The sequence below is a fragment of the Salmo salar genome, chromosome 23 (assembly GCF_965601325.2).
Source record: "Salmo salar chromosome 23, fSalSal1, whole genome shotgun sequence".
Lineage (NCBI taxonomy): Eukaryota > Metazoa > Chordata > Actinopteri > Salmoniformes > Salmonidae > Salmo > Salmo salar.
The window spans coordinates 11,548,535-11,576,395 of NC_138313.1; the positions used below are offsets into that span (position 1 = coordinate 11,548,535).

General features: G+C 44.6%; 1 protein-coding gene across 2 annotated transcripts in view; it reads left to right on the forward strand.

The window, feature by feature from the left end:
- The window catches only part of LOC106584049 (rho GTPase-activating protein SYDE2), an 89,024-nt gene extending 64,362 nt beyond the window's left edge, over positions 1-24,662 (forward strand). For both annotated transcript variants that reach the window (XM_014168859.3, XM_014168863.3), the window contains exons 5-7: positions 10,334-10,515; positions 10,907-11,138; positions 21,556-24,662. In XM_014168859.3, coding sequence (XP_014024334.3) covers positions 10,334-10,515; positions 10,907-11,138; positions 21,556-22,316 — 1,175 coding nt within the window. In that variant the 3' untranslated portion in view covers positions 22,317-24,662. The remainder of the gene's footprint in view (positions 1-10,333; positions 10,516-10,906; positions 11,139-21,555) is intronic.
- The last annotated feature ends 3,199 nt before the right edge of the window (positions 24,663-27,861 follow it).

Here is a 27,861-nt window from a genome sequence, read left to right on the forward strand (position 1 = left end):
GCTACACACACACACACACACACAATTGTCCGGGGTAGGCCGTCATTGTAAATAAGAATTTGTTCTTAACTGACTTGCCTAGCTAAATAAAGGTAAAAAAATTATACATTTCAGTGGAATGCATTGTTGTACAACTGACTAGGCATCCCCCTTTCCCTCCACTTACGGCTTCATCACCTGTGAGATCATCTGAGACCAGCCACCCTGACAGTTGATGAAGCTGTGGGTTTGCACAACTAAAGAATTTCTGCACAAACTGTCAGATTCTGTCTCAGGGAAGGTCATCTGTGTGCTCGACGTCCTCACCAGGGTCTTGACCTGACTGCAGTTCGGCGTCATAACTGACTTCAGTGGGAAAATGCTCATCTTCGATGACCACTGGCACGCTGGAGAAATGTGCTCTAAACGGCTGAATTCCGGTTTCAGCTTTACCGGGCAGATGGCAGACAGCGTTTATGGCGTTGTTTATTTGTCACATACACATGGTTAGCAGGTGTTAATGCGAGTGTAGCGAAATGCTTGTGCTTCTAGTTCCGACAATGCAGTAATATCCAACGAGTAATCTAACCTAACAATTTCACAACAATTACCTTACACACACAAGTGTAAAGAAATGAATAAAAATATATAAATTTTTACATTTAACATTTAAGTCATTTAGCAGACGCTCTTATCCAGAGCGACTTACAAATTGGTGCATTCACCTTATAATATCCAGTGGAACAACCACTTTACAATAGTGCATCTAAATCTTTTAAGGGGGGGGTTAGAAGGATTACTTTATCCTATCCCAGGTATTCCTTGAAGAGGTGGGGTTTCAGGTGTCTCCGGAAGGTGGTGATTGACTCCGCTGTCCTGGCGTCGTGAGGGAGCTTGTTCCACCATTGGGGTGCCAGAGCAGCGAACAGTTTTGACTGGGCTGAGCGGGAACTGTGCTTCCTCAGAGGTAGGGAGGCGAGCAGGCCAGAGGTGGATGAACGGAGTGCCCTTGTTTGGGTGTAGGGCCTGATCAGAGCCTGAAGGTACGGAGGTGCCGTTCCCCTCACAGCTCCGTAGGCAAGCACCATGGTCTTGTAGCGGATGCGAGCTTCGACTGGAAGCCAGTGGAGAGAGCGGAGGAGCGGGGTGACGTGAGAGAACTTGGGAAGGTTGAACACCAGACGGGCTGCGGCGTTCTGGATGAGTTGTAGGGGTTTAATGGCACAGGCAGGGAGCCCAGCCAACAGCGAGTTGCAATAATCCAGACGGGAGATGACAAGTGCCTGGATTAGGACCTGCGCCGCTTCCTGTGTGAGGCAGGGTCGTACTCTGCGAATGTTGTAGAGCATGAACCTACAGGATCGGGTCACCGCCTTGATGTTGGTGGAGAACGACAGGGTGTTGTCCAGGGTCACGCCAAGGCTCTTAGCACTCTGGGAGGAGGACACAAGGGAGTTGTCAACCGTGATGGCGAGATCATGGAACGGGCAGTCCTTCCCCGGGAGGAAGAGCAGCTCCGTCTTGCCGAGGTTCAGCTTGAGGTGGTGATCCGTCATCCACACTGATATGTCTGCCAGACATGCAGAGATGCGATTCGCCACCTGGTTGTCAGAAGGGGGAAAGGAGAAGATTAATTGTGTGTCATCTGCATAGCAATGATATGAGAGACCATGTGAGGATATGACAGAGCCAAGTGACTTGGTGTATAGCGAGAATAGGAGTGGGCCAAGAACAGAGCCCTGGGGGACACCAGTGGTGAGAGCACGTGGTGCGGAGACAGATTCTCGCCACGCCACCTGGTAGGAGCGACCTGTCAGGTAGGACGCAATCCAAGCGTGGGCGGCGCCGGAGATGCCCAGCTCGGAGAGGGTGGAGAGGAGGATCTGATGGTTCACGGTATCAAAGGCAGCAGATAGGTCTAGAAGGATGAGAGCAGAGGAGAGAGAGTTAGCTTTAGCAGTGCGGAGAGCCTCCGTGACACAGAGAAGAGCAGTCTCAGTTGAATGCCCAGTCTTGAAACCTGACTGATTAGGATCAAGAAGGTCATTCTGAGAGAGATAGCAAGAGAGCTGGCCAAGGACGGCACGTTCAAGAGTTTTGGAGAGAAAGGAAAGAAGGGATACTGGTCTGTAGTTGTTGACATCGGAGGGATCGAGTGTAGGTTTTTTCAGAAGGGGTGCAACTCTCGCTCTCTTGAAGACGGAAGGGACGTAGCCAGCGGTCAAGGATGAGTTGATGAGCGAGGTGAGGTAGGGGAGAAGGTCTCCGGAAATGGTCTGGAGAAGAGAGGAGGGGATAGGGTCAAGTGGGCAGGTTGTTGGGCGGCCGGCCGTCACAAGACGCGAGATTTCATCTGGAGAGAGAGGGGAGAACGAGGTCAAAGCACAGGGTAGGGCAGTGTGAGCAGGACCAGCAGTGTCGTTTGACTTAGCAAACGAGGATCGGATGTCGTCAACCTTCTTTTCAAAATGGTTGACGAAGTCATCCGCAGAGAGGGAGGAGGGGGGGGGGGAGGGGGAGGAGGATTCAGGAGGGAGGAGAAGGTAGCAAAGAGCTTCCTAGGGTTAGAGGCAGATGCTTGGAGTTTAGAGTGGTAGAAAGTGGCTTTAGCAGCAGAGACAGAAGAGGAAAATGTAGAGAGGAGGGAGTGAAAGGATGCCAGGTCCGCAGGGAGGCGAGTTTTCCTCCATTTTCGCTCGGCTGCCCGGAGCCCTGTTCTGTGAGCTCGCAGTGAGTCGTCGAGCCACGGAGCAGGAGGGGAGGACCGAGCCGGCCTGGAGGATAGGGGACAGAGGAAATCAAAGGATGCAGAGAGGGAGGAGAGGAGGGTTGAGGAGGCAGAATCAGGAGATAGGTTGGAGAAGGTTTGAGCAGAGGGAAGAGATGATAGGATGGAAGAGGAGAGAGTAGCGGGAGAGAGAGAGCGAAGGTTGGGACGGCGCAATACCATCAGAATAGGGGCAGAGTGAGAAGTGTTGGATGAGAGCGAGAGGGAAAAGGATACAAGGTAGTGGTCGGAGACTTGGAGGGGAGTTGCAATGAGATTAGTGGAAGAACAGCATCTAGTAAAGATGAGGTCAAGCGTATTGCCTGCCTTGTGAGTAGGGGGGGAAGGTGAGAGGGTGAGGTCGAAAGAGGAGAGGAGTGGAAAGAAGGAGGCAGAGAGGAATGAGTCGAAGGTAGACGTGGGGAGGTTAAAGTCACCCAGAACTGTGAGAGGTGAGCCATCCTCAGGAAAGGAATTTATCAAGGCGTCAAGCTCATTGATGAACTCTCCAAGGGAACCTGGAGGGCGATAAATGATAAGGATGTTAAGCTTGAAAGGGCTGGTAACTGTGACAGCATGGAATTCAAATGAGGAGATAGACAGATGGGTCAGGGGAGAAAGAGAGAATGTCCACTTGGGAGAGATGAGGATTCCAGTGCCACCACCCCGCTGGCTCGATGCTCTAGGGGTATGCGAGAACACGTAGTCAGACGAGGAGAGAGCAGTAGGAGTAGCAGTGTTATCTGTGGTAAACCATGTTTCCGTCAGCGCCAGGAAGTCTAGGGACTGGAGGGTAGCATAGGCTGAGATGAACTCAGCCTTGTTGGCCGCAGACCGGCAGTTCCAGAGGCTGCCGGAGACCTGGAACTCCACGTGGGTCGTGCGCGCTGGGACCACCAGGTTAGAATGGCAGCGGCCACGCGGTGTGGAGCGTTTGTATGGCCTGTGCAGAGGAGAGAGAACAGGGATAGACAGACACATAGTAGACAAGCTACAGAAGAGGCTACGCTAATGCAAAGGAGATTGGAATGACAAGTGGACTACACGTCTCGAATGTTCAGGAAGTTAAGCTTACGTTGCAAAAATCTTATTGACTAAAATGATACAGTACTGCTGGCTGGTGGAGTAGGCTAGCTAGCAGTGGCTGCGTTGTTGACTTTGAATGTGTAGCTGGCTAGGTAACCTCGATAGTTTCAGTACTACACCTTGTCATGATACAAAGCAACTTTGTAGCTAGCTAGCTAACATAACACTAATCAAGACGTTCCTTGTAATGTATTTAGTTTCTACAATGCTGCTCATCGGTAATAGTTGGCTGGGTTAGGAAAAAAGGCGTCGCGGGGGACGGAAATAGCTGGCTAGCTAACCTCGATGGCTGGCTAGCTAACAAATGAATGAGTGATGGTATAGAACGGCATAGGCAAGATGCAGTGGATGGTATAGAGTACAGTATATACATATGAGATGAGTAATGTAGGGTATGTAAACATATAAAGTGGCATTGTTTAAAGTGGCTAGTGATACATTACATCAAGATGGCAAGATGCAGTATATGGTATAGAGTACAGTGTATACATATGAGATGAGTAATGTAGGGTATGTAAACATTATATGAAGTGGCATTGTTTAAAGTGGCTAGTGATACATTTATTACATCAATTTTACCATTATTAAAGTGGCTGGAGTTGAGTCAGTATGTTGGCAGCAGCCACTCAATGTTAGTGATGGCTGTTTAACAGTCTGATGGCCTTGAGATAGAAGCTGTTTTTCAGTCTCTCGGTCCCCGCTTTGATGCACCTGTACTAACCTCGCCTTCTGGATGATAGCGGGGTGAACAGGCAGTGGCTCAGGTGGTGTAGGTGTCCTGGAGGGCAGGTAGTTTGCCCCCGGTGATGCGTTGTGCAGATCTCACTACCCTCTGGAGAGCCTTATGGTTATGGGCGGAGCAGTTGCCGTACCAGGCGGTGATACAGCCCGACAGGATGCTCTCGATTGTGCATCTGTAAAAGTTTGTGAGTGTTTTTGGTGACAAGTCGAATTTCTTCAGCCTCCTGAGGTTGAAGAGGGACTGCTGCGCCTTCTTCACCACGCTGTCTGTGTGGTTGGACCATTTCAGTTTGTCCGTGATGTGTACGCCGAGGAACTTAAAACTTTCTACCCTCTCCGCTACTGTCCCGTCAATGTGGATAGGGGGCTGCTCCCTCTGCTGTTTCCTGAAGTCCACCATCATCTCCTTTGTTTTGTTGACGTTGAGGGTGAGGTTATTTTCCTGACACCACACTCCGAGGGCCCTCACCTCCTCCCGGTAGGCCGTCTCGTCGTTGTTGATAATCAAGCCTACCACTGTAGTGTCGTCTGCAAACTTGATGATTGAGTTGGAGGCATGCATGGCCACACAGTCGTGGGTGAACAGGGAGTACAGGAGAGGGCTGAGAACGCACCCTTGTGGCGCCCCAGTGTTGAGGATCAGCGGGGTGGAGATGTTGTTACCTACCCTCACCACCTGGGGAAGGCCCGTCAGGAAGTCCAGGACCCAGTTGCACAGGGTGGGGTCGAGACCCAGGGTCTCGAGCTTGATGACGATTTGAGGGTACTATGGTGTTAAATGCTGAGCTGTAGTCGATGAACAGCATTCTCACATAGGTATTCCTCTTGTCCAGATGGGTTAGGGCAGTGTGATTGCGATTGCGTCGTCTGTGGACCTATTGGGGCGGTAAGCAAATTGGAGTGGGTCTAGGGTGTCAGGTAGGGTGGAGGTGATATGGTCCTTGACTAGTCTCTCAAAGCACTTCATGATGGACAATGACCCAAAAAAAACACACCTCCAGGCTGTGTAAGGGCTATTTGACCAAGAAGGAGAGTGATGGAGTGCTGCATCAGATGACCTGGCCTCCACAATCACCCGACCTCAACCCAATTGAGATGGTTTGGGATGATTTGGACTGCAGAGTGAAGGAAAAGCAGCCAAAAAGTGCTCAGCATATGTGGAAACTCCTTCAAGACTGGTGGAAAAGAGTGTGCAAAGCTATCATCAAAGCAAAGGGTGACTACTTTGAAGAATCTGAAATATAAAATATATTTAGATGTTTAACACTTTTTTGGTTCCAACATGAATATTATTCAGCAATGTAGAAAATAGTAAAAATTAAGAAAAACCCCTGAATGAGTAGGTGTGTCCAAAATGTTGACTGGTACAGTAAATATTCAGACCCTGTACTCAGTACTTTGTTGAAGCACCTTTGACAGGGATTACAGCGTTGAGTCTTCTTTGGTATGATGCTACAAGCTTGACTTACCTATATTTGGGATGTTTCTCCCATTCTTCTCTGCTGATCCTCTCAAGCTCTGTCAGGTTGGATGGGGAGCGTCGCTGCACAGCTATTTTCAGTTCTCTCCAGAGATGTTCGTTCGGATTCAAGTCCGGGCTCTGGCTGGGCCACTCAAGGACATTCAGAGACTTGTCCTGAAGCCATTCCTGCATTGTCTTGGCTGTGTGCTTAGGGTCCTTGTCCTGTTGGAAGGGGATCCTTCGCCCCAGTCTGAGGTCCTGAGCGCTCTGGAGAAGGTTTTCATCAAGGATTACATTTACATTTACATTTAAGTCATTTAGCAGACGCTCTTATCCAGAGCGACTTACAATCCTGTTGGAAGGGGATCCTTCGCCCCAGTCTGAGGTCCTGAGCGCTCTGGAGAAGGTTTTCATCAAGGATTACATTTACATTTAAGTCATTTAGCAGACGCTCTTATCCAGAGCGACTTACAATCCTCGATCCTGACTAGTCTCCCAGTCCCTGCTGCTGAAAAACATCTCCACAGCATGATGCTGCCACCACCATTCTTCACCGTAGTGCCAGGTTTCCTCCAAACGTGACGCTTGGCATTCAGGCCAAAGAGTTCAATCTTGGTTTCAGCAGACAAGAGAATCTTGTTTCTTATGGTCTGAGAGTCCTTTAGGTGCCTTTTGGCAAACTCCAAGTGGGCTGTCATGGGCCTTTTACTGAAGAGTGGCTTCCATCTGGCCACTCTACAATAAAGGCCTGATTGGTGGAGTGTGCAGAGATGGTTGTCCTTCTGAAAGGTTCTCCCATCTCCACAGAGGACCACTAGAGCTCTGTCAGAGTGACCATCAGGTTCTTCCCTGACCAAGGCCCTTCTCCCAGATTGTTCAGTTTGGCTGGGCAGACAGCTCAAGGAAGAGTCTTGGCGGTTCTATTCTTCTTCCATTTAAGAATGATGGAGGCCACTGTGTTTTTGGGGACCTTTAATGCTGCAGAAATGTTTTGGTACCATTCTCCAGATCTGTGCCTTGACACAATCCTGTCTCGGAGCTCTACGGACAATTCCTTCGACCTCATGGCTTGGTTTTTGCTCTGCCATACACTTTCAACTGTGGGACCTTATATAAACATGTCTGCCTTTCCAAATCATATCCAATCAATTGTGTTTACTGCAGATGGACTCAAATGAAGTTGGAGAAACATCTCAAGGATGATTAATGGAAACAGGATGCACCTGAGCTCAATTTTGAGACTCATAGCAAAGGTTCTGAATACTTATGTAAATAAGTTATTTCTGTTTTTTATTTTGAAACATTTGCTAAAATGTATTTTTTTTTAAATTCACTTTGTCATTATGGTGTATTGTGTGTAGATTGATGAGGATTTGTTTATTATTTAATACATTTTAGAATAAGGCTGTAACGTAACAAAATGTGGAAAAAGTCAAGGTCTAAATACTTTCTGAATGCACTGTACATCACTATGTCAACAGGAGTCCACCTACTGCATTCCTGCCAGACTTCATGCACTGGAATGAGAATAGAATGGAACAGTACTTTATTATTCCATCTCTGGGGAGGAAATCCTGTTTATTCCACCACTAAAAAGCAGCCTAATCCCAGATTCCCACTTAATGGTCAATCTGCTCTTTGTTTCCTGTCTCTGGCTGGATTAGTGGGTAGCAGGGATGGTGATTATGCCAGGCAGTCTGAAATAGACGGGACAGCATTAAGTTAATGATTCTCTTCCTTAAGTGGACAATGGGAATGGACAGGATTACAAAGTGAAGATTGATTCCTGCTCTCTTTGCTCCTCTAAATCTGTTAGGGAACATTGTCACTATGAAACTACTAGACGGTGAGTTGTAATGTAGAATGTTAGAAATAAAATATTGGTAAAAATGTACATTAAACTCTTCCTATGTTCCCTATGTTCCCTCGGCCCTATGTTCCGTCAGTACCCACTGAACCATTTTTAATTCAAATTGGCACAAATGCTTATTGTTATAAGATAGAACATTTTGATTCAGTATTCAGACCCCTTGATTATTTCCACATTTTGTTACGTTACAGCCATATTCTAGAAGTGATTAAAAAAAAAAATCCCAATGTCACAATAAAAAAGAAATGTGTTTGCACGATTAATGCCTAAGGTAATTAATTTCTATGTGTCCTATCTGTGCTTGGATTTCAAAAAAGTTAACCCCAAATAAGCTAGCAATGTTAGCATTCAGTGAAAGTTTTTTATGGCGGTTTTGGAGCAGTGGCTTCTTCCTTGCTGAGCGTCGATGTCAATATAGGACTCGTTTTACTGTGGATATAGATACTTTTGTACCTGTTTCCTCCAGCATCCTCACAAGGTCCTTTGCTGTTGTTCTGGGATTGATTTGCACTTTTCGCACCAAAGTACGTTCATCTCTAGGAGACAGAACGCGTCTCCTTCCTGAGCGGTATGACGACTGCGTGGTCCCATGGTGTTTATACTTGCGTACTATTGTTTGTACAGATGAACGTGGTACCTTCAGGCGTTTGGAAATTGCTCTCAAGGAGGAACCAGACTTGTGGAGGTCTACAATTATTTTTACGTCTTGGCTGATTTCTTTTGATTTTCCCATGATGTCAAGTGAAGAGGCACTGAGTTTGAAGGTAGGCCTTGAAATACATCCCCGGGTACACCTCCAATTGACTCAAATTATGTCAATTAGCCTATCAGAAGTTTCTAAAGCCATGACATCATTTTCTGCAATTTTCCAAACTGTTTAAAGCCACAGTCAACTTAGTGTATGTAAACTTCTGACCCACTGGAATTGTGAATTATAAGTGAAATAATCTGTCTGTAAACAATTGTTGGAAAAATGACTTGTGTCATGCACAAAGTAGATGTCCTAACCAACTTGCCAAAACTATAGTTTGTTAACAAGAAATTTGTGGAGTGGTTGAAAAACGAGTTTGAATGACTAACCTAAGTGTATGTAAACTTCCGACTTCAACTGTATAAATAATACTAAAGTAAAACACGTAATAATAAACGTAATAATAAATACACAATGAGTAACGATATATACACGGGGTACCAGTACCGAGTCAATGTGCAGGGGTACAAAGTAATTGAGTTACATATGTACATATAACTAGGAATAAAGTGACCGATAATAAACAGTAGCAGCAGCATATGTGATGAGTTTAAAAAAGTTAGCGCAAAAAGGGTCAATGCAGATAGTCCGGGTATCTAATTGGTTAACTATTTAGCAGTCTTCTGGCTAGGGAGTAGAAGAACGCCCTCAAAGTTTGTTCTCAATTTTTTTTACTAAATATTTAGCAGTCTTATGTCTTGGGGGGTAGAATAACATTCCCAGAACATTTGTTCTCAGAACGTAAACACAAAAGATTATACGTTCCCACAACTTCCAGTGAACCAAATGTGCTAGCTGGGTACTTAGGCACAAAAGAAAGAAAATAATCCAGTCCACCTCAAAGAATTGACACGCTGTCAATACTTTTTTCTTCTTTATTTCTGTATTTGTCTGTTATTTTTTGTCCTCCTCCTTCATGAAAAGAAAAGGCAAGGGGCTTAGTGTATATAGACAGTGTGGGCTTTATGTTTGTTCGTCTCTTTTGTCTGCGCCTGGTGAAGGCTGAATGTGGCTGGAGTTACAGGTGTGAACGCCCACGCCATCACAGAACCGAGTCCCCCCCACCCTCTTCGCCCCACCACCTTCTCCGACATTCTGAGGCTGCCATGTCACACCTGATTTCAATCAGAATAGAGCCCACCACAACAAAGAGTCTTAAAAGCCTTGGCAGCCAGCAGTGTGTGCCAGGTCTGGCCTGCTGTAATAAAAGGGGAGAAGAAAACACTTATCTTTATGAAGAGTCGTTATTGAGAAAAGCTAATATTGTTAGGGATTTGTCAGGTATTTTTAGCTGTCTTGTGAAGTAGTACATAAGAGGTATTTCACTTCATTGAGCCGTGTAAAAAAAAAAAAACATATGAAGCCCAGCTGATTAGGTCCACAGAGCACAAACAGACAGTGGTGTTGTTCATTGTCTCCTTTCTGGTGAAAATCTTTGCTGTCCTCTTAAGTAGCAGCTGTCATCATCATTATCAGAGTTGTTATGATCAGAGATTATTTTTCTGTTAACTCACTGAAGGGTTTCTCATACTCTCTCTCACCTCCCTTCCCCTACTTCTTCTCTCGCCATCTCCTCCCTCTCTCTCTCCCACTCCCTCTCATTCACCCTTCTCTTCCCCTCCCTCCCTCTTCCTCTCTCTCCTCTCTCTCTCTCTCTCTCTCTCTCTCTCTCTCCAGGTGTTCTGAAGGACTACCTGCGTGAGTTGCCCTACCCCCTTATCACTAAGCACTTGTATGAGACTGTGTTGGACTCTATGGCTCAGAGACCTCTGCGTATCGGAGCAGGAGGATGTGAAAATGACCCGGCAGACACAGAACACACCGTCAGTCTCCTGGAGAACCTGCCAGATGTGGAGAGGGTAAGGGACAGTTCCTCTTCAATCGATCAATCAAGTTTATTCATGAATCAACATTTGTCACAAAGTGCTTTTGCAGTTGCCTTTTTGGGTTCACAGTGCTCTTGGTTCTCTACATTCACCAAGTTCCTTCAGTAATGTTCATTAGTACTGTGCAGCGTTCACAGTACACAGTTTCAAACCCTCTTGATGTTGGAAAATAACAGTAGCTGAGGGAAATAACAATAACATAAACAAAGACCCAATAACCGACACATTTCGGTTGAATGCATTTTTGTGCAACCGACTAGGTATTCCCTTTCCCTTAGTGTGTTTGTGCTTCTAAAATGAGCCGTGTCATTGGTCAGTGTTAATCCACCCTTACCCAGCATGCTCTCTGTCTCTGTTACCCCAGTTGACCCTGCGGAGGCTGCTGGACCATCTGAAGCTGGTGGCGTCACACCATGAGGTCAACAAGATGACGTGTCAGAACCTGGCGGTATGCTTCGGCCCCGTGCTGCTCAGCCAACGCCAGGAGGCCAGCTGTCATAGCAACCGGGTCTTCATCGACTCGGAGGAGTTGGCCAGCGCCCTGCACTTCAAGAAACATATCGAAGTGCTACACTACCTGCTGCAGCTATGGCCAGGTAACCTCCACCATAGATATACATTACAATACTAGAGTGGTGTTTGAAATGAACCTTCATAACTCTAGAATGAGGTGATAATGGCAGCCATCTTGGTCAGGGATACATTCTAAACCAGTATACTTCATGGTGTAGTACCATGCAGTACCACTGGATCTAGAGGCCTTTTATATTTACTAAATGACTATCTTAATTACTGGCTCATTACTCCTGCAGTGAATGTATCAGCCTTTTAGATTAGGCCGTTGAGTAGTGTGTCTACAGCACATCGGCATTCTGAATTACTAAACCAACAACTTAATAAACAAGTAATAACAGACTTAAGCATTCACCCAAAATCAGACAAGCCATTTCTTAGAAGGACACTATGTTCCCCTGGATGCTTTCTAGTGGAAATTGTTCCCAGCACTGTGCTGTGGTTCTGTTCCAAACATGACTTTAAAAGGCTGGGATGGCGCTTTGGCTGACACATACATACGCACGCACGCACGCACGCACACACACCCCAGCAGATAGCCATTCGCCACATCTGTTCATTCATCGTAGATTAAATGCTCCACAGAGTGCTTCATCATGACGGGATGGCCAAAGCCTTACTGTAAACCAAGCAAGGGGGAAAAAGGACGCTTTTATATAAATCACCGTCCAGAGAAAGTATGCGTCTAAAATGGCACCCTATTCCTTATATAGTGCACTACTTTTGTTCAGAGCCCTATGGGACCTGGTCAAAAGAAGTGCACTGTAAAAGCGAATAGGGTGCCATTTGGGATGCATCCGAAGACATCCTGGACCAACTGTGGCTCTATGGTTGGTAATGTGTCTCTGTTCTGCTCTCAGCAGCTGTCTTCTTTGTGTGCACGGTGATACGAGACACAGATATGCACTGTTGAGTATAACTGGGATATAGGGATATGAAAGAAAGATGAGCGTAGGGTTGCTAGGGGGTTTGGTTGTCAAATCCTGTGCCGATGGATGTGCTGCCTCTTAAGGAGGATGGGGAAGAGAAAACTGTAAGACTATACAGTAACTGTCTAATCCCCTCAGATCTCTAACATTCTCTCTAACCAATTTAACTTCATAGTGTTGTGTATACATGTCACGTCCTGACCAGCAGAGGGAGCAATTGTATTCGTTTTGGTCAGGACGTGGCAGAGATTTTTGTGTTACGTGTGAGTTGGTTGTTGGTCTCCCAATTGAAGGCAGGTGTGTTGAGTTGCCTTTGATTGGGAGTCCTATATAGTACTGTGTGTTTTTCCTTGTGGTTGTGGGTAGTTGTTTTTGCACTGCGTTTGGTGTGCCTGCAAAACTGTTCCTGTCGTCGTGAGTATTGTTTATTGTTTTTCCCTGTGGATGCTTTGCGTGTTTTTATTAAAGAAATATGAGTATCCACATTCCCGCTGCGCCTTGGTCCATTCCTGACGACAGACCTTACAATACAGTTGAAGTCGGAAGTTTACATACACCTTAGCAAAATATATTTAAACTCAGTTTTTCACAATTCCTGACATTTAATCCTGGTAACAAATTCCCTGTCTTAGGTCAGTAAGGATCACCACTTTATTTTAAGTATGTGAAATGTCAGAATAATAATAGAGAGTGATTTATTTCAGCTTTTATTTCATCACATTCCCAGTGGGTCAGAAGTTTACATACACTCAATTAGTATTTGGTAGCATTGCCTTTAAATTGTTTAACTTGGGTCAAACGTTTTGGGTAGCCTTCCACAAGCTTCCCACAATAAGTTGGGTGAATTTTGGCCCATTCCTCCTTTCCATGTACAGAATTTGTTTCATGTAAGATTTTGCATATGGAGCACTGAAAGTATTCATACCCTTTGACTTATTCCACATTTTGTTGTGTTAGCCCGTAGTTTGGCTTTTTTATGGCGGTTATGGAGCAGTGGCTTCTTCCTTGCTGAGCGACCTTTCAGGTTATGTCGATATAGGACTTGTTTTACTGTGGATATAGATACTTTTGTACCTGTTTCCTCCAGCATCTTCACAAGGTCCTTTGCTGTTGTTCTGGGATTGATTTGCACTTTTCACACCAAAGAACATTAATTTCTAGGAGACAGAACGCGTCTCCTTCCTGAGCGGTATGACAGCTGCGTGGTCCCATAGTGTTTATACTTGCTTACTATTGTTAGTACAGATGAACGTGGTACCTTCAGGCATTTGGAAATTGCTCCCAAGGATGAACCAGACTTGTGGAGGTCTACAATTTTTTTTCTGAGGTCTTGGCTGATTTCTTTTGATTTTCCCATGATGTCAAGCAAAGAGGCACTGAGTTTGAAGGTAGGCCTTGAAATACATCCACAGGTACACCTCCAATTGACTCAAATGATGTCAATTAGCCTATCAGAAGCTTCTGAAGCCATGACATCATTTTCTGGAATTTTCCAAGCTGTTTAAAGGCACAGTCAACTTAGTGTATTTAAACTTCTGACCCACTGGAATTGCGATACAGTGAATTATAAGTGAAGTAATCTGCCTGTAAACAATTGTTGGAAAAAGGACTTGTGTCATGCACAAAGTAGATGTCCTAACCAACTTGCCAAAACTATAGTTTGTTAACAAGAAATTTGTGGAGAAGTTGAAAAAGGAGTTTAATTGACTCCAACCTAAGTGTATGTAAACTGCCGACTTCAACTGTATACAGTGCCTTTAGAAAATATTTACATCCCTTGACTTTTTTTATCACTGGCTTACACACATTACCTGATCATGTTAAAGTGGAATTATGTTTTTCAAAATGTTTACCAATTAATAAAAAATGAAAGCTGAAATGTCTTGAGTCAATAAGTATTCACCCCCTTTGTTATGGCAAGCCTACATAAGTACAGGAGTAAAACATTTGCTTAACAAGTCACATAATGTTTTCACTTTGTCAATATGGGGTATTGTGTGTGTGGATGGGTGAGAAAAAAATCTATTGAATCCATTTTTAAGTCGGGCTGTAACACAACAAAATGTGGAAAAAGTCAAAGGGTATGAATACTTTCAGTACTCCATATACAAAATCTTACATGAAACAAATTCTGTACATGGAATATATCCTTATTTAAAGATTGCAAACATGTTAGTGCTAGTTAGATATTCAGTCCAAGGAAACCATCTCAGATAATTTTGTACCTGAGAGAACAGACTGCTGTTGAATATTGTACCCATTAATTTGTCAGCTGCAAAGATCTAGCTCTACCATAGACCAGTTAAACTGGTACAACACTTCTACTCACGGGTGGCCAAAAATAATCAATTGGAAGCCTCGCCAACATTAAGCCAATATAATTTCTCAGTGTGCCTTGCCTTTTTCGAGCGAATTGTAGACTTACCCCCCATGAATGTATTTGTTAGTGACAGAGACATGGTTCTTGAATTCATACATTTTTGAACCTGTGGCCTTCAAGTGAGTTCCTTGGCTAATATTATCATTATAATTAAGCTCTTTATGATGATACATTACATATCTCTTAAGGCCTTATTTTGAGGCCTAGCATTACCCTAATACAGTGGCCTGAAACTCATGGTTTACGGGCCACGTCAGGCCTGTTAGTAGGGTTGCAAAATTCCAGTAACTTTCTCCAAATTCCCAGATTTTAATCTTCCATCTGGGATTTCTGGAAGCTTGAAAGTCACATTATGCTGGCTTGCAAAGTGTAATTTTTGTTGGAATTGGAGTTTGGAAATCCAACAGTTGGAATTTTTATTCACCCGCAACCTTATTTCATAATGACTGCCGGGATTAGGAACAATGTGCAGATACTATCTAAGCCATTAAAACTGTAACAACCATTTCAGTAATGGGTGCCAAAAATCTAACAAATGATTGGATCAGTTTAGGAAATTGTATGTTATTTATCTTTGTGTAGCATAATATGAATCAACCAATCACTCAATGTACATGCAAAAACACAGATATTAAAAACAATTCCAAAAAATCTACCTGAAGTAGAGCATGCTGGGTAAAAAGTTTGTTATCATAACTTAAAAAAATGTAGTATATGCGACTTCTCATTTAGTTTGGGTCAGTACCATATAAACATTTTAAGTAATAATCACTTTTCATTTACTTTGAGTTCAACTTACTAGAAGTATTTGAGTAAAACATACTTGGGGGTCACAGTGTAGTTTCCATCCCTGGCTAGAGCCTAGAGGTGTGTCCTGAGTGAGTAACTCTAACCTTGACCAAGCTGAAATTTAAGTCTTGGCTGGCCTGCAACCCTATGTTTATACACACACGCACACACGCACGCACGCACGCACGCACGCACGCACGCACGCACGCACACACACACACACACACACACACACACACACACACACACACACACACACACACACACACACACACACACACACACACACACACCTACCTCCTGTCCTTTATGCCCACTTCCTCAGCTCAGTGTGTAATGTGGCCAGTCTATAATTAAGGACATTCCAGTCCTAACCTTAGCCCATAGCTCTCCCAGCTTTACTCTAACATTTAAAAACCATTATAGGATATTTTCAGCTTCTTCACAAGGTCCACACCTTCCAATGCATTGTTGCATAGGCCTGGAGTGTGTGTCTGGGAGTGTATGAGTGGGAGAATGCTTGGCTTGGTCTCTGTACGTGCTTTGTTTTGTGTCGGGGAGGAGAGTGTTAATGTACTGTATGTGTGTGCAGTGGCAATTTTAGCATGTAAATCTTGTGGAGCAAACAAATATATTTTTTAGATGCATGCCAGCAAAGCCACTACACAACACAAAACTAAACAATACATGAATTGCACTATGACGGTGACAAACGGTGCCCATAAATTGATAGGGCCTAAGTAAAGCTGTCCCAACAGCAGAGTCCCAACAACAGTCACAACACCTTACCACTGCTACACCTGGCTATCAGCTGAGCCTTGTCTGGCAGCGAAACAGTTAATTCAGCCTCATTTACTGCCCTTTAAAAAAAACATAGCTTATATGGCTGACTTGCTTAAACAAATGTGGTTTCTATTGACAATTGAGATGTACAAACTATGACATAAGGGGACGACGAGCTGATAAGAGGCAATCCATCATTTCGTTTTAGACATAAATGAGCGAGCTAGGATTGACGTAGTCAATATAACTATTTGTTCAGCGCTTTTGAAATATAATTCAGAACATGGGTCGTTCTTACAGTATTCTCCCTGTACACCAAGTCAGAACCATATGATAAATAAAGGGGGCATATAAGCAGACAATGAAAGATCTTACAATATTCGATTACATTTCTCTAAAACAGGCGAGGCTACATGTGCACCACCAAGTCAGAACAGTAGTCGAAATTAAGAGGGGGAAAAGGGACCAAATTATTAGGGTGAGACACATGGGCTATTAACAGCTTACTACACAACATACACTTAGTATTACTTTCTTAGCTACGGTATACATATCTCCCTGTCATACTATCCAGGTCTGTGCCAAAACAATTTGAGCTTCTACTTTTAAATATTCACCTTTCCAGAAACAAGTCTCTCACGGTTGCCACTTGCTATAGACCACCTTCTGCCCCCAGCTGTGCCTTGGACAGCATATGTGAATTGATTGCCCCCATCTAGCGTCAGAGCTCATACTGTTAGGTGACCTAAACTGGTACATGCTTAATGCCCCGGCCGTCCTACAATCTAAGCTAGATGCTCTCAATCTCACACAAATGATCAATGAACCTACCAGGTACAACCACAAATCCGTAAACACGGGCACCCTCATAGATATCATCCTAACCAACCTGCCCTCCAAATACACCTCTGCTGTCTTCAACCAAGATCTCAGCGATCACTGCCTCATTGCCTGCGTCCGTAATAGGTCTGCGGTCAAACGGCCACCCCTCCTCACTGTCAAACGCTCCCTAAAACACTTCAGCGAGCAGGCCTTTCTAATAGACCTGGCCCGGGTATCCTGTAAGGATATTGACCTTATTCCATCAGTAGAGGATGCCTGGTTATTCTTTAAAAGTGCTTTCCTCACCATCTTAAATAAGCATGCCCCATTAAAAAAATGTAGAACCAGGAACAGATATAGCCCTTGGTTCACTCCAGACCTGACTGCCCTTGACCAGCACAAAAACATCCTGTGGCTTACTGCATTAGCATCGAATAGCCCCCGCGATATGCAACTTTTCAGGGAAGTTAGGAACCAATATACACAGGCAGTTAGGAAAGCAAAGGCTAGCTTTTTCAAACAGAAATTCGCATCCTGTAGCACAAACTCCAAAAAGTTCTGGGACACTTTAAAGTCCATTGAGAATAAGAGCACCTCCTCCCATCTGCCCACTGCACTGAGGATAGGAAACACTGTCACCACCGATAAATCCACGATAATTGAGAATTTCAATAAGCATTTTTCTACGGCAGGCCATGCTTTCCACCTGGCTACCCCTGCCCCGGTCAACAGCCCTGCACCCCCCTCAGCAACTTGCCCAAGCCTCCCCCATTTTTCCTTCACTCAAATCCAGATAGCCGATGTTCTTAAAGAGCTGCAAAATCTGGACCCCTACAAATCAGCCGGGCTAGACAATCTGTACCCTCTCTTTCTAAAATTATCCGCCGCAATTGTTGCAACCCCTATTACTAGCCTGTTCTACCTCTTTCGTATCATCTGAGATCCCCAAAGATTGGAAAGCTGCCGCGGTCATCCCCTTCTTTAAAGGGGGAGACACTCTAGACCCAAACTGTTACAGACCTATATCTATCCTACCCTGCCTTTCTAAGGTCTTCGAAAGCCAAGTTAACAAACAGATCACCAACCATTTTGAATCCCACTGTACCTTCTCCGCTATGCAATCTGATTTCCGAGCTAGTCATGGGTGCACCTCAGCCACGCTCAAGGTCCTAAACGATATCATAACTGCCATCGATAAGAGACAATACTGTGGCAGCTGTATTCATCGACCTGGCCAAGGTTTTCGACTCTGCTGATAAGAATGTGGTGATTGACAGACTCAACAGCCTTGGTTTCTCAAATGACTGCCTCGCCTGGTTCACCAACTACTTCTCAGACAGAGTTCAGTGTGTCAAATCAGAGGGCCTGTTGCCCGGACCTCTGGGAGTCTCTATGGGGGTGCCACAGGGTTCAATTCTCGGGCCGACTCTTTTCTCTGTATACATCAATGATGTCGCTCTTGCTGCTGGTGATTCTCTGATCCACCTCTACGCAGACGACACCATTCTGTATACTTCTGGCCCTTCTTTGGACACTGTGCTAACTAACCTCCAGATGAGCTTCAATGCCATACAACTCTTCTTCCATGACCTCCAACTGCTCTTAAATGCAAGTAAAACTAAATGCATGCTCTTCAACTGATCGCTGCCCACACCTGCCTGCCCGTCCAGCATCACTACTCTGGACGGTTCTGACTTAGAATATGTGGACAACTACAAATACCTAGGTGTCTGGTTAGATTGTAAACTCTCCTTCCAAACTCATATTAAGCATCTCCAATCCAAAATCTAGAATTGGCTTCCTATTTCGCAACAAAGCATCCTTCACTCATGCTGCCAAACATACCCTCGTAAAACTGACCATCCTACCGATCCTTGAGTTCTGCGATGTCATTTACAAAATAGCTTCCAACACTCTACTCAGCAAATTGGATGCAGTCTATCACAGTGCCATCCGTTTTGTCACCAAAGCCCCATATACTACCCACCACTGCGACCTGTATGCTCTCATTGGCTGGCCCTCGCTTCATATTTGTCGCCAAACCCGCTGGCTGCAGGTCATCTATAAGTCTTTGCTAAGTAAAGCCCCTCCTTATCTCAGCTCACTGGTCACCATAGCAGCACCCACCCGTAGCATGCGCTCCAGCAGGTATATTTCACATTGGAAAGAGACCCTTAAACCCAGAATTGGAACCACACACCAACTCCACTGAATAGAAGGCTAGTGATTGCTTTGCAATGCTTGCCGTTAGCCACTAATTCCTTCCAAACCACTCATGGTTGAATTTGCGATTTCCAACTTGTTGTGTAATGTTTATGTCCAATGGCCGATGAGCACCGATACGTTTTATCTATAATTTCTCTTAATTCTTTATCTTCATATGACAAGGATTAAAAAGCATTTACCAGTAGATTGTCGACTTGATAAATGATGATGACTGCTAGCTTATTAGCTAAGATTTTGAAAGTATGACATTGACATGATCAGTCCAATCAAAGCTATTGTAGATATAACGTGATTTGACGTCATTTTATCTGTTGTCAATGACCTTGAGCTTTCTTGGATGGGCACTTCTTATGTTACTCTATGGCAGCACCCAAGGGGCTCGAATTTTCAATCTCTACCCTTAGATTTGGCTGTGACGTAGTGTCCCCATGAGTGACAGAGCACTGAGCCAATCACGGCACAACTAGAGAACATTACCCAATCATGGTGCAACTAGAGAATATTACCAACCCCTACACTCCGTATTTTCGCTGGCTGCCGCACCACCACAGAAAGCGCTAGGCTGAAACACCTGCATTTTGGAGCTGCCTTACTCAAGAAAGCAAAAATAGACCAAGTTTGTATGCAGCTTTATTAACTCAATGATATTTTTTTTTTACATTGCTTGCAAACTGATATGTGACACGTATTAATGTCAAAATAACATGTGAAACAGGCGCCACACCTTAGCTTAAAAGGTGGGACTCAAAACAGGTTGACATAATCAGTCCAATCAAAGCTACTGTAGATATAACGTGATTTTACGTAATTTTATCTGTTGTCAATGACCTGCGCCACCTGCCCTGAATGATGGGTTGCCAGAGTGTGCGTGCGTGCGTGCGTGTGGGCTGATATGTTTATGTGTATTACTGTATGTGATTGCCGGGCCTTGGTTTTTGGTGCATTGGCTTTGGTGCATGCTGTGGTGTTTATTTTGTGGTCAGAGAGAGATCACACTATGGCAGAGTAGTGGCGTGTAGGGGAGCGAGGAGAGAGGAAGGGTGTCTGAGGCTCTGGATCTTTTTTTAACTGATCCCAGTACAGTGGTAGCAGCCCTGGATGTGGAAGTATCCAGGAAGGTGTGTGGCAGGATGGGGTGGAGGGGAGTTCAGGGTTATTTCCTTATCTTTGGATCAATGGGAGATGCACAAGCATTATTTGTCCATCAACAGTTTCTCAATGGGTTTACAATGATTCAAAGTATTATTCATACGGTATGATATCAGAACCAACGGTTGGCTCTACTGTACCACTGTGGGGTTTGTGTACTTTACTTTCTTCCTCCTTCAGCATAAAGGAGATGTAAAAGTCAAGTCAAATGCAAAGGTGTTTTCCTGTAAACTGTCTGACTGACAGGTTGCTGTTGTTGCAGTGAGTGGACATTGTCTGTTTTACCTCTGAAATGTTTTTTTTTGTTTTTTGTTTTATTCCGCCACTGACTGTAGGAGGTATCTAAAGATGTACTGTCGGGGACACAGTGTACTAGGTACACAGAGAGACCTACAGGAGGACAGGTAACTGGGAAGTGGTGGTTGGAGTGCTCAGTGTTCTTCTCCTTAGATCAGACATGCTCATATCATGTGATTTCCCCCGCCCCCCACCTCTCCTTCTTCACCCCAAAGCAGGGATGTGTGTTAGGTTAGATGTGATTTGTACCTAGTATTTGAAGACTAAGTTAAAAGGTACTAGATGTAGAAGTGAAGTAGTAGAGTGTGTTGGAGTGGATTTAGCATGTCGTTGCAACATGGCATGGGTTGATGTCGGAAATACCACTTTTAGATCCTGAATTTAACTCCAGGAGGACCTTGTGTGTACAGTGTGCTTAAAACATTTCAAATGAGGGCCTCCCGAGTGGCACAGTGGTCTAAGGAACTACATCGCAGTGCTAGCTGTGCCACTAGAGATCCTGGTTCGAGTCCAAGCTCCGTCGACAGCCGGCCGCGACCGGGAGACCAATGGGGCGGCGCCCAATTTGCCCAGCTTCGTTAGGGGAGGGTTCGGCCGGCAGGGATGTCCTTGTCCCATCGCGCTCTAGCGACTCCTGTGGTGGACCAAGCGCATACACGGTCGCCTGGTTTACGGTGTTTTCTCAGACACATTGGTGTCTTCCGGGTTAAGCAGGCATTGTGTCAAGAAGCAGTGCGGCTTGGTTGGGTCGTGTTTCGGGGGACGCACGGCTCTCAACCTTTGCCTCCCCCGAGTCCGTATGGGAGTTGCAGCGATGAGACAAGACTGTAACTACCAATTGGATACTACAAAATTGGGGGAAAGAAGGGGTAATATACATTTTTTACAAGTAAATATTTTAAATATGAATATTGGATTTGAGTAATTGGTTTACACCAACATTGCTTGAAGAGCATGTGTCATACACAAGGAGTTAACACAGCGAGGACTATGGCACTGACTGAATCGCTTCCTGTTTACTCTTTAACTCTTTCTTTCTCCCTGTCTTTCTATCTCTCCTTCCAGTGGTGGACCCACATGAAAAGACCTCTTCCCCCATCCCTGAGCCCCCCGGCCCAGCCGACCAGCTGGCCGTTCCCCCCCTACGTCGGAGGAAGGACCGCCCCCAGGTGCTGAACTTGAGCAATGCAGAGATGGCCGGGGTGCTGCGGCCCAGGCCGGGCCGACTGGACAGCCCTAGCAACCGTTACGCCGGGGACTGGAGCCGCTGTGGAGAGAGCTACTTCCCCTCTCCTCGGTCCCGGGTGGAGAATGACTATGCTGATGTTCCTTCTGAGGATATGGAGGTCACTGAAGAGGAACTGGAGGGGGTAGAGGACAAGGGACAGGAAGGAGGAGAGGAGCAGAGACAGGAATGGTTACTGGACAGGGGACAGGCAGAGCCAGCCACAGCCAAACAGGAGCCCCTGCTACCCGAGGAGGTGATGGAAGGACCTGTAGACGTGGAGAAAGAGGAGAGGGAAGCGGAGGAGGAGAGAGCAGCAGAGAGGAGAGTGGAGGAGAGCGATGGCTCCAGTGGCAGTCAACCGTCAGATGACAGGGTGTGTGATGATGAGGATGATGATGATGATGATGATGATGATAAGCGCATCCTGCCCCTCCATCTCCCCAAAGAGCACACGTACCAGGCCTACATGAAGATCCAGGACATCAGCCCTGTGCTCAGCAACAAGGTCAACCTGCGAGACCTGCAGGAGAGCATCGACACGCTTATAGGCAACCTGGAGAGAGAACTCAACAAGAACAAGCTCAACGTCGGCTACTGACTCAACACACACACAGCTCAACAGGATACTGACTCAAACACACGCCCCCAATGGCGGGGGGGGGGGGCTTAACTATTCTAGGAGCTCAAGACTGGAGTTGTTGAGGTTCAGGAATTGGGCCGCAGGGTCGCCGTGGTGAATCCATGACGACGCAGTGGCATGTGCACCAACAGTATTGTGCGTTCCTGCAGAACTCTGGTGTTTAGAACTCTGGTGTGTGATTGGCTGGACACTTCATTTAGCACCTACTCGCAATACATTACGGGATGTTTCATTAATGTTTTGTTTTTGTTGACTTGTTTCTGTTTGTTCTTGTCCGCTTGTGTGTTTGTTGTTGTTGCTTCTCTTCTTATTAGAAGAACCCATTGACCCCCAGGGGTGTAAACAGTGCCTTAATTGTGTGAAGGTTGGACTTTAAGGCAGGGGACAGCTTTTCTATTGAGGTACGATTATGATGTACAACAATGCACTTATGAGGCAGGCTTTATTGTATAGTAGATGAGGTTTAGGTACAGTATATGATACATGCAGTATGGCTGGCTATGTACTGGGAGGAAAGCCACCAGCTAGCGGCTAGCCCACTGAACCCTCCTCCTGGGGCACAAGGACAACGCTGCTGGGCTCTGTCGAATGGGCAGATAGGGTCTGTGGGTCTATCCCAGGCTCCATCATATACAAAGTCACAGACACAGCTGCTTGAATACGATGGAGATACACATATAAATGAGGAGATACGGGTGTTAAGTGTTTCTCTCTACTCGCTGGAACACGCAGAGTAGCTAATCTAAAGCAAATAGAAGACAGATAGAAAAATGATTTAATGTATTTGAAAAAAATAATCTGTGAATATGATGACATTGATGAAAACCATTGCTGTCTGTTTTTCTTTCATTACCTTCTCCCCAACCTCCTACATGATCTAGAAACAGACAGTGATCACTTGCGGGTTTAAAGAGGCAAAAGCCAAATATGGGAAACTTATGTTTCGGTACGTACTGCCTGAAGAACAGCAGTTCCCATGTTTCATAGAAACAGCGAGGGCTACGAGAGTCCTCTACCTAAATTCATAGATGGAAGCAAGTTTTCAGATATCCAGGGATTTAGAATGACCAGTATTTAACAAATATATGTATATATCAATGTTTTTGGAGTATATTCTTTTTTTTTACAGCTAATATATATTTCCATACAGGCATATTTAAATGCTCTCCATTACCTTGTAGTATGAATCTATAGATAGTAACTGTCTCAGACTATATGTTGCGTTGCTTTGTTTCCTCCCCCTCAAGCTACCTGTACACATCTTAAACGTGCTGGACTAATGGTACAATTTTAAGCTGTAAAATAAATTAGATAGAAATATGTTCTTGCAGGATAAGAGATATTGCTATTTTTGTTATATTTTTTTTGTACATATTTGCCATCTGTTTTTGTCGCTGGTTAGTCTGAGCTGTGTACATATTTGTGTTTTAAAGGTACTGATGAGCATTGTTGCATGGTCAAAAGCTTTAAACTGACATAAACAAGTATATTTCCCATCTCCTGAGATTATCGTATCATATTTATGTGTACATTATTATTTAAAATGTGTTCCTATCGCACTCTTTTGTCCTCCCTTTGGCAGCTGCTCGCGCACACATACTAACAACAAGGTTGTTCAAACTGACATTAAATTCAAATAATAAAACAAAGGAAAATCATTCAGTTAGCTAGCTAATCCCTGAGGCTATGGCAGTGCAGTCGTTTCTGATGGTGATGGGAAAACTATCCAGTGTCAAGCTGTGGTTGTGTCCGAAATGACACCATATTCCCTACATAGTGCACTACTTTTGAACAAAGCCCTACATGCCATTACATAAGTATGTTTTTCTGGTTGAAATTCTGGTCTGGCACTGGTTCCTTACCTCCAGGCATGGATGGCGTGTAGACTGGAGGTTCAGTTTGAAAGGTTCAGCAGAGTGCCAGTAGAGTCTAACAGCTGTTTATCACTCACAGGGAAGACACACACACACTCACAGGGAAGACACACGCACTCACAGGCGACTAAGCTAGTCAAGTATCATCTCCGTCTCTTTTCACTCTCTATGAGCTTCCTTTTCTCCGTCTCTATCAATGCATTCCTTCCTCTCTCGATCTTGTGCCAGATGTCCACATGCAAAGTGCACACATACATAATTGTCTGTGTGTACTGTACTCTTCTTGTTTTTGTAATAATCGTTTCGTTTCATCTTTGTCCTGTCTGTCTCTTGGAAATAGAGAGCTATGATGAAAGTGTCACTAAACAGAATATTACTTTGTACTGATCGTGAGAAATGTATGGTCATATTAAATTATATATTTCACGTGTCTTTGCGTCTTTCTGGTTACAACATTTATTCCATTTGATTTCAATCATTTTCTGAGGCCAAATGATTGCCCTGTTGAGAGTAAAGTGGACCAAGTAAAACAGTGAAGCATTCCATTTTGAGATGCATGTGTCTTTTATACACCATTTTGCTATTCACTTTTGACCATTTATTACAATGTCATAACACTAAAACAACAGTAAATATTGGATCTTAGTTTCTACTGTGTTGCTTCCTGGAAATCTATTGTGATTTCCTGTTTTATTTTAATTAGTGATTTAGATGTTGAGTTCTGCAGGAATTTTTGTTAATCTATTTTCGCTAACAGTTGGAGCAAAGCAATAAATCACAAGAAAGAAGAGAAAAGTTCCTGGCTTCTTCCAAATGATTTTGGGAATTGCCCCTGTACTCTGTGGGAATCTCCCGGTGCACAACACTGCTTCGGGGACATTCCCAAAAGACAGCCCTCATCATAGTAGCCCTGTTGAGTGGCCCATCCCAAGTGGTAACATTACAATTATAAACACCTTCAGCAGTGAGTGAACATAGAATTCCAGATGATCCAGTGAAATTTGAGCTGTAAATGGTTTTGTAACTTTTTTGATTTAATGGGCGTTCGTGTGGCATTTTTGTTATGAACTAGGTTCATTACAGTGAAGCTTCAGGGTACAGAGTTTACCACACCAGTACTTCTGGTGACTGTAGTACTACTGTAGCCTGTGGGTATGCTTTTTATCACCCTGTGAAAAAAATCTATAATTCTCCCAGCGCTTTTGATTCAGTCTAAATCTAGATTGACATTTCAGCCCTTTTAGAGCAAGCCAAAGTTTTCATAGAGAATATCAAGTTGTATATCATTTCAGGTTATACTGTATTACGTGCTTGTCTGAGTGTCAAGTAGGCAACAGTTTGTCTCCGTGCCCTTAAGAAAGTTTTAAAGCTGTTATTTCAAGATATATAACTATGATGTAACTATATGAATAAGCAGGTAAGTGTTATAAAGTATTGTAAAGGTACACTGTCTACCAGCTCTCACAGTCTCACATCAGAATTTGATGTTCATCCATGTTTCTCAAACGTCAAATTTCAAAATGTTTAAGGTTAAATTTAGGCATTACCTCAACATTTTTAAGGTTTGGATTAAGTTCAGGCATTAACTCCAAATTCTTAAGGTTAGACATTAACTCAGAATGGTTAAGGTAAGTGTTAAGGTTTGGGATAGGCTTAAAACTAAAATATCAAAAATGACTTTCTATCACTGGATTTGAACTTGCAACCTTTGGAATCGGAGGCAGATGCAAGACCTACTTGAAAGTAACAATGCTCATTGTTGCCCATAGTGGCCACTTTCCATGTCATCTCCTGACGACCTCAGACATAGATGGATGTTGAATACGGACTTGTATCACGGTTGACCTGGCTGACACTGTCCTGTACACAGAACAATTTACTGATATCTTCCACTTTTATTTAGGTACAGTAGGCTACAGTTGGCAGACCCATAATCAAACATCAAAATTCTATTTTAAAACTATTTCCTAAACTTATAACGTTTGATCGCTTCCCCTTTGAAGTAGTTTTCTCTGTCATCTTAATGAAATAAGCAAATTGAAACTCCGTATGAGGAGACAAAGACCAGGTAGACATAACTCTAGTTTGTTTTGTCAGTGAGGGCCGCAGCCGTCACTTGATATCAGCCCGTCTGTTGGAGTGAACTCATCTATCTTTTGATCATTTTCTGGAGGGAGAGGGAGAAGGAGAGAGAGCGATATAGGTCTCTTTGAAACTAGGCCTACTCCATCCGTGTCCCTCAACCTCCCTAAACCCTCCTTAGATAAGCATCAGTGGCTACATTTAGATAGGCAGCCCAATTCTGATATGTTTTCCACTAATTAGTCTTTTTTACTTCAACTCTTTCCACGGCAGATCTTTTTCAGAGCTGATCTGGTTGATCAAAAGACCAATTACTGAATTTAAGATCAGAATTGTGCTGCCTGTGTAAACTCAGCCTCTGCGTGTGTTGCTTAAGCAACCCTCTCTCTCAAGGAGGAGAGGAGAGAAAAAAAAACACAACTTCAGTTAAGTATATTCTCAGAAGTCTAGAACAGGATTATTATACACTGCTCAAAAAAATAAAGGGAACACTTAAACAACACAATGTAACTCCAAGTCAATCACACTTCTGTGAAATCAAACTCTCCACTTAGGAAGCAACACTGATTGACAATAAATTTCACATGCTGTTGTGCAAATGGAATAGACAACAGGTGGAAATTATAGGCAATTTGCAAGACACCCCCAATAAAGGAGTGGTTCTGCAGGTGGGGACCACAGACAACTTCTCAGTTCCTATGCTTCCTGGCTGATGTTTTGGTCACTTTTGAATGCTGGCGGTGCTTTCACTCTAGTGGTAGCATGAGACGGAGTCTACAACCCACACAAGTGGCTCAGGCAGTTCAGCTCATCCAGGATGGCACATCAATGCGAGCTGTGGCAAGAAGGTTTGCTGTGTCTGTCAGCGTAGTGTCCAGAGCATGGAGGCGCTACCAGGAGACAGGCCAGTACATCAGGAGACATGGAGGAGGCCATAGGAGGGCAACAACCCAGCAGCAGGACCGCTACCTCCGCTTTTGTGCAAGGAGGAGCAGGAGGAGCACTGCCAGAGCCCTGCAAAATGACCTCCAGCAGGCCACAAATGTGCATGTGTCTGCTCAAACGGTCAGAAACAGACTCCATGAGGGTGGTATGAGGGCCCGACGTCCAGAGGTGGGGGTTGTGCTTACAGCCCAACACCGTGCAGGACATTTGGCATTTGCCAGAGAACACCAAGATTGGCAAATTTGCCACTGGCGCCCTGTGCTCTTCACAGATGAAAGCAGGTTCACACTGAGCACGTGACAGACGTGACAGAGTCTGGAGAAGCCGTGGAGAACGTTCTGCTGCCTACAACATCCTCCAGCATGACCGGTTTGGAGGTGGGTCAGTCATGGTGTGGGGTGACATTTCTTTGGGGGGCCGCACAGCCCTCCATGTGCTCGCCAGAGGTAGCCTGACTGCCATTAGGTACCAAGATGAGATCCTCAGACCCCTTGTGAGACCATATGCTGGTGCGGTTGGCCCTGGGTTCCTCCTAATGCAAGACAATGCTAGACTTCATGTGGCCGGAGTGTGTCAGCAGTTCCTGCAAGAGGAAGGCATTG